Source organism: Aspergillus pseudotamarii, assembly GCF_009193445.1.
Source record: "Aspergillus pseudotamarii strain CBS 117625 unplaced genomic scaffold BDV38scaffold_140, whole genome shotgun sequence".
NCBI lineage: Eukaryota > Fungi > Ascomycota > Eurotiomycetes > Eurotiales > Aspergillaceae > Aspergillus > Aspergillus pseudotamarii.
In genome coordinates this window covers 2977-9300 of record NW_022475154.1, presented here as the reverse complement: position 1 = coordinate 9300, position 6324 = coordinate 2977, and the positions used below count along the sequence as shown (strand labels likewise).

Below are 6324 nucleotides of genomic sequence, written 5' to 3'. Positions count from 1 at the left end.
CTCTTGGCCCTCAACATCGCACGAGCCCATGTAGGCACCAGCAAAGGCCTGCCAGAGAATGTTGGGAAACACGCCAAAAGAGTGGATGCAGCACTCCCAGGTAAACACACCCGACAGCTGTATGATCGATTATCATGGAACGAAGCGAGCGTGCTGGCTCAACTCCGGACTGGCATGGCAAGATTAAATGGGTATCTCTACCGAATCAACGCAGCGCAGACAGATCAGTGTGCATGTGGGCAGGCAAGAGAGACTGTAGAGCACTTCCTCTTTCGATGTCGAAAGTGGACAGCACACCGAGCAGAAATGCTACAATGCACCCACACTCACAGAGGCAACATATCCTTCTTCCTAGGAGGAAAGTCACCATCAGATGATCAAATCTGGGCTCCAAACCTCGAGGCGATACGGGCCTCCATACGGTTTGCAATCGCCACGGGCCGACTCAACGCCACATAACCGTGTAGATAATCACCAATCTCCCAATCCTCCTGACCGAACTCACACCAACCACCTCGTGCCAGAGACGGTAGACGCGCTTCAGCTGCCGAAGATAGGATGTTGAACACTTGGAGAAGCGCCTTCAAGCCAGTCTACTAACAGAATTACTAACCCACGAGAATAAACCCTCCCCCCTACGATACAGACAAATGAGACGGACATATACTAAAAGTAATTATGTATGGGCTCTAAGAAGACACGGGATATATTAGGATATGTATTAGTAGATTAGCGATAGTTGCCCTTTCGGCTTAGCCGCCGGGCGTTAATAAATTGTGTGTGTGTGTAGCTTTCTCAAGTCTCTGTACAATGGTGTACGGCAGAACAGCAGTGTAATGGGGGTCGTTCTGACGCCTACTAACTGTGCTAATGGATAATAGTATAAAGCCTACAATACTGTATAACACCGTATACAAAGCATTGGGCAATGTAAAGGTGGTAGGTCTAATAGAACGTAAGCCAACACCAGAATTATAGATACGAGCTCTGTACCAGATTAGGTAAACCAGTTGGTTCACTTCCTGCAAGAGGTCGATACTGGATTCTTAATTCCATAGTTGCTTCTTCTCCATGCGCATTGGACTGGAATGCTTATTTGTATGAAATGCTTGCATACCATATATATCAACTACAATCGATCTGTTAGCGCATAAATTTGTAGGTAATCAAACCGGATGTTAAGCAGTTTTCCTCTTATTTAAAACCGTCTTGTTGATGGTTTTACCCCGTTTCAATTAATTGGATATTTATCATATGACTTATCTTTTCCTGATTGCTATAATCACAATCTACAGTACTCACAACAATGTCCCTATCCGTTACGCCTCAATACTCAGCTGTCGCAAACGATACACTCGATTATCTTCCCACAATTGTTGCGCATGAGGGCTATTATGAAGTAGCCCAGCTCTTGATGGTTGCCCTATCAGCGTCCGATGTCAGCTCATTGCTCGTAGCTCTTCACATTCAGCCCTCGACTTCACTTTGCCAGCGTTATCGTCGATTTCTTCATCCAATAAGGGACATAGATCCCACGATGCGGATCTTTGATACTTGGATACGAGAAAAATGCCAGATCCTCCTCCTGGGTCATGATTGCAGATTATTGATGCAACGCATCATGGACCCAGAAGCATACTACGCAGAAGGTAGTTGCACCCGTGATCCGTTGGAGATATGGGTCGTAGCATTACCGCCCAATTCTCAAAGGATTGCTAAGCGAGCCTCAAGATTGCTTCGCGTTTTTCACAGGACTAGCAACCGCGCAAGACGCACAAGAGCCTTTTCCAAGTTTCGTGATATCATCGACCAAGGACTTATTCTCAAACAGTATCTCGATGGCCAAGATTTAAAACTGTGCGAGGACCGACCCATTGTATACGAAAATATACATGGACAAAGTGTCCATGTTAAAGCATTCGATCTGTTGCTGTCGACTACAATGAATTACGATCAAGAAAATTTTGTTGTTGGACTCCACTACGCAGGCTTAGAGTTTCGCTTGGCGTGGGATATAAGGGCCTCTAAATCAGCCAGACATTGGAAGGCAGCCGACGGCCTTCCATATATAGATACTGCCAACCCATATCATCTTGGGAGGGGAGCGACTATTGATTTGAATGAACGTGAACGCCCAAATGCAGGAACACTTGCCTTCTTCCCTTACTCACCCCGTTGTTGTCGGGAATCTATCCTGTCTATTCCCATCAAGCAGGTTCCGTGAAAACCACAGGTAATAAGATAGTGCGAGGGTAGAATGAATGGGCTGTGCTAGCGAATGATCTAATTTATACTAGGACCAAAGGACTTAGACAAATCTTCGGAATTGTGTGAGAAGGGAATCAAGCAGATAATGGTGTATTAGCAATATTATTTTCTTAAAATATGTGGGAAACGCTGTTAGAGCATTTATCATGTTTATCTATTGAAACTTGAAAATATCAATACTCTAAATGAATATGTTAACTTAGGCATCTTTGCATTACAGCACTCAATTACTTTATCATCTGTCGGACTGCGGATCAACGTCAATGAATTTTGAACGAGATATTGATCTGAAGAGGACAACAACATACCTACCATTGTCAAAAAGCACACTACTGTAACCGAAGACTACGTAATAGTACAAGTAATAATGAATATATAATGCGCGAATATTGTGGGAGTATTGACCCAGTATGCACTCAGATACAACAATCTTTTATACGTATCAGCAACATTAAGAGGTATATAATCGTGCTTCTGAGCACTAACAGCAGCAGCAGTAGCAGCAGCAAGCACCTATAGCCAATATCACGAAGCGCAGTTGCTATCCACGTTCCAGTCAGTGTATATTGTTCAAGAGAAGCCCGAACGACAATGGGCTGTAGAAGGCTTTGGATAGCCCTAAGTATGGAAGTGTAAGTCCATAGCATTACTGATACACTGCTGAAAGGGCTGACGTTCCCTAGAGAAAGACTGTATTCCGGTCAAGATTCGGCAGCATTACGGTTTACAGGGCGGATGTCTTAATGAAGCATATATTCATAGCATTACTCAACTTCCAGATCAGTGACGTGGAAGGTGAGGTAAGAATGTCAATAACTTGCCAGGACCTGTTGCGCTCTCGACCGGATCGCCCCGACACCCAAAGGATAAAGTTCGATGAATACGAGATATCCAGGCGCGAATTATACCCGGCCCCATTATTCCAGCCCTATCCATAATAGCCCAACTCTCCAGCTGTCAAACAGCGTGGCAGACGCAATCCCATCTCAATAGACGAGCCCTGAAGATGTACCTTCGATCTGCCAGTTTCCTCCTGTACGGTATCCGACGTAGAAAGAAAGCTCATGGCAATACTTGTGGGACCATCAACAATGCTGGGGGCCCTTATGAAATAACCTATGTACACATATATGATATGTTCTTACTCTAGACGACATCTATAACATAGACTCTATCACTGTAAAGTCTTGCAGGTCTGACTTGTACACTTGTAGTGTTTCCCACTATTGGCTCTATAGTTCCATATGAAACTAACTGTGAACTATATACAAATTGGTATCTTCTGTTTTACAAGTCTGAAGTTGCTGGACAGTATCCCGCGTACTGGCTAAAGTCCGCCGGGCCACCGCTGCAGGAACTGGTAGCTTAACAGGAGAGATTAAAAGTAGAAATTGATAATATTAAGGTTGGCAGACATGGTTCCAATGACTGTTAAAAAGAAACTGTAAGGATCCAGTGGGATAGTAAGAGTTTGACATTCAAGGTAGTTACAAAGAGCCTGTGTAAATCAATATATGGGGAGGTATAAAGATTGTACAGGGGCCAGAATCAGAAATACACTGTATCGCTTCGTTGTGCAAAAGCATTGGTGGTGAAAGGTTATCCACATTGTATATGTGTACCTAGTAATGAACAGTGAAAACAATGTATAAAATGATAAATCCGGTTTATTATCACATGCAAGACCTCCAAGGAATTCTGACCGTGTATTAATGATCGGAGACCAGATCGAAGGCGTGACTAAATTTGTCCGAGTCTAGTGGTTCTGCTAGGATTTCCTCCTCTGTCCACTGCTCAATTGCGTATTTGGCCTCTGGAAGGTGATTATAGAGAAAGATCTCAAAGAACTTTTCGGGGATAGACTTCAGTAACTGCGGTCGACACTGTTGAAATATCACCTCTATAGCTTTGAAGTAAGGTTTTTTGAGACACCGGTATTCAGTCGTAGATGGTGCATCTTCACCCGGAAAATAGGCGATACCTTGAGGTAGGAAGCAGAGCACATTTGGCGAGCCAGTAATGCGTACTAGTTGCCTCCAAGGCCATGCACGTCTGCACCAGTCTCTTACTTTCTCCTCGACCTCGCCGTAGTCACGAGCAACTTCTGGAAGGTGGTTATAGATGTCGGTAGCCAGTTTGGTAATTGGATCACTAGAGCTCCCTTGCTGTTGGCGGTAGTTATGTACATACCAGTAAGTCAATATAAGGCCAATGCGGGAGGTGTGCTCATTGTTTTTGTGCCAGATACCCGCTGCGAAAACTCCAGCAGCACTGCGCTGAAAGCGACGAGTGGTGTTACATTGTTCCCGGCGTAGATGTTCCAGCTGGCGCTTCACTTCCACTAAAACAGGTGGAGAGGCAATGGTAAATGCTAGCTGTAATAACCGATCGGCCTGTTTGCGGCCAATAGGTGTACCAGAATCCATGGACATCTGGGCTACTCGGTCCCATAAGTCAGTTAAATTGACAGGGTCACCACTTCGAATCATGACGGTAGACCACCTGTAATGTGCTTTCTCCAATGAGTTGGTCTGCTGCCCTCTGGGTGGTACTGGTGACGATAATGATGACTTTGGAGACAACCCCGGCGGTGGCTGCGGGGGCGGCGGTGACGGTGTGTCAGTCGCTGCCTGGAGCGCCTCTGTCAAAATATCTTGGGCGAGGTGTACCCGAAAAGTCTCTGGTGGTCCATTTTGCAGGCCTTTGTTATTAGCACGCTGCGTCATTGTCCAGATAAGGGCTGTGCCGTCGTCCCCTGGTACAGAGCTAATTATCTTGCTGTCTAACTGCCATTCTGGGCATGGCTGGCCAATATCTTGAAGACAATTGGACAGTGTTTGAATAGCCGCTTGGCAGGTAGGGCAGGCAGGATGATGAGGATAGTAACTACTGTCCTGTACTTCTGGCCTGATTTCAGGGAAAGAATAGTGAATCACTGTCCCGGAGTATGGCTGTATTTCAATCAATGACCAGTGATTATACAGACAGTTAGGCAACAGTAGAGTCTGCGGCATTGGTGTTAAACGAAGTATACCACGATGTAGACAGTTAAACCAAGTAGCATCAGCAATATGTAGCTCCGATGGGTGATGATTGTAGGAAAGACGGTCACCAAGTAGATCCACTGTAAAGATTGACAGTGATGGAGAGTCCTGCAACTCATATAGCAACTGCTCCACATTGGCACGCGTTAACAAAGTACCGTAAAGCATAATATAGTGTCTATCTGGCCATTGTTGTACAATGGTGTCTTGTAAGCTTATACAGTCGTTTGGATTGTTGGCTCTGTCCTCAGTCATAGCTATGTTGATGGTCGGTGTCTCTGTTCCTGGGATAGGGTGGGTCGCTGGAAGTATGTCAATAACAGCCTGAGCAACATTCTCAGGCATGCGCCAATTATTTACTATCATATCAACATCATCTATAGGCAATGCAGAGTGAGTTGAGAGTGTCCGGTTCCTATCCGTCTCAAGGTCCGAGGCCATTGGGACGGTTGGCAACAAGGGCCATTGGGGAAGAATATGGTCATGATAATCCGGCAGTCTCTCTAGCAGGTCCCTAGAGCTGGCGGTGCTAGATATACTTGGACTAGTCAAGGTTTCGATATCAGTCATAGTTGGCGTCATATCGCGGAGAATTGTCTGTGGCAGGAGGTCTGGTTCCTGATCACCGGTGCTGGTGCCAAACTCTTGGAGCATGCGGTCAAACTCTGCTCCAGCAATGCCAGGCCGGTCGGTTCGATAGATTTCTGGAGACGGCTCGCCTGGTGTAGTGTTGGCTGTAGATGAATACACACTCTCTTCCTCGCTTGCTCCCTCCTCCTCAGTTGGATAAATCTCTGGAAAGAGCTGGTTATCTTGTCCAGTTGCTCCGTTCTGCTCAGTTAACCTGGTATCCGAGGACAGGCCACTTTGTGTGTTGTTGTCTGCAGATATAACCAGACTGCCTTCTGTTGCTCCATTCTCTTCAGTTATTCGTGTATCTGAGGATAGATTGCTTTGTGTGTTGTTGTCTGTAGATATATTCAGATTCTCTTCTGTTGCCGTGTTCTCTGCA

The 6324-nt window shown here is 45.6% G+C and overlaps 2 protein-coding genes across 2 annotated transcripts in view; one reads left to right on the top strand and one right to left on the bottom strand.

The window, feature by feature from the left end:
- Positions 1-1306: 1306 nt before the first annotated feature.
- Positions 1307-2224, top strand: BDV38DRAFT_289232 (uncharacterized protein; the record flags this gene model as incomplete). Its single annotated transcript, XM_032061205.1, has 1 exon — positions 1307-2224. One exon carries the CDS (start codon positions 1307-1309, stop codon positions 2222-2224), a length of 918 nt encoding a protein of 305 aa, XP_031906929.1.
- Positions 2225-3977: 1753 nt separating this feature from the next.
- BDV38DRAFT_291177 (uncharacterized protein) overlaps positions 3978-6324 on the bottom strand; it is a gene marked incomplete at both ends in the record, with an annotated part of 3167 nt that continues 820 nt past the window's right edge. Inside the window, one exon of the mRNA XM_032061679.1 lies at positions 3978-6317. Within this exon, the coding sequence (XP_031906928.1) occupies positions 3978-6317 (2340 nt within the window). The remainder of the gene's footprint in view (positions 6318-6324) is intronic.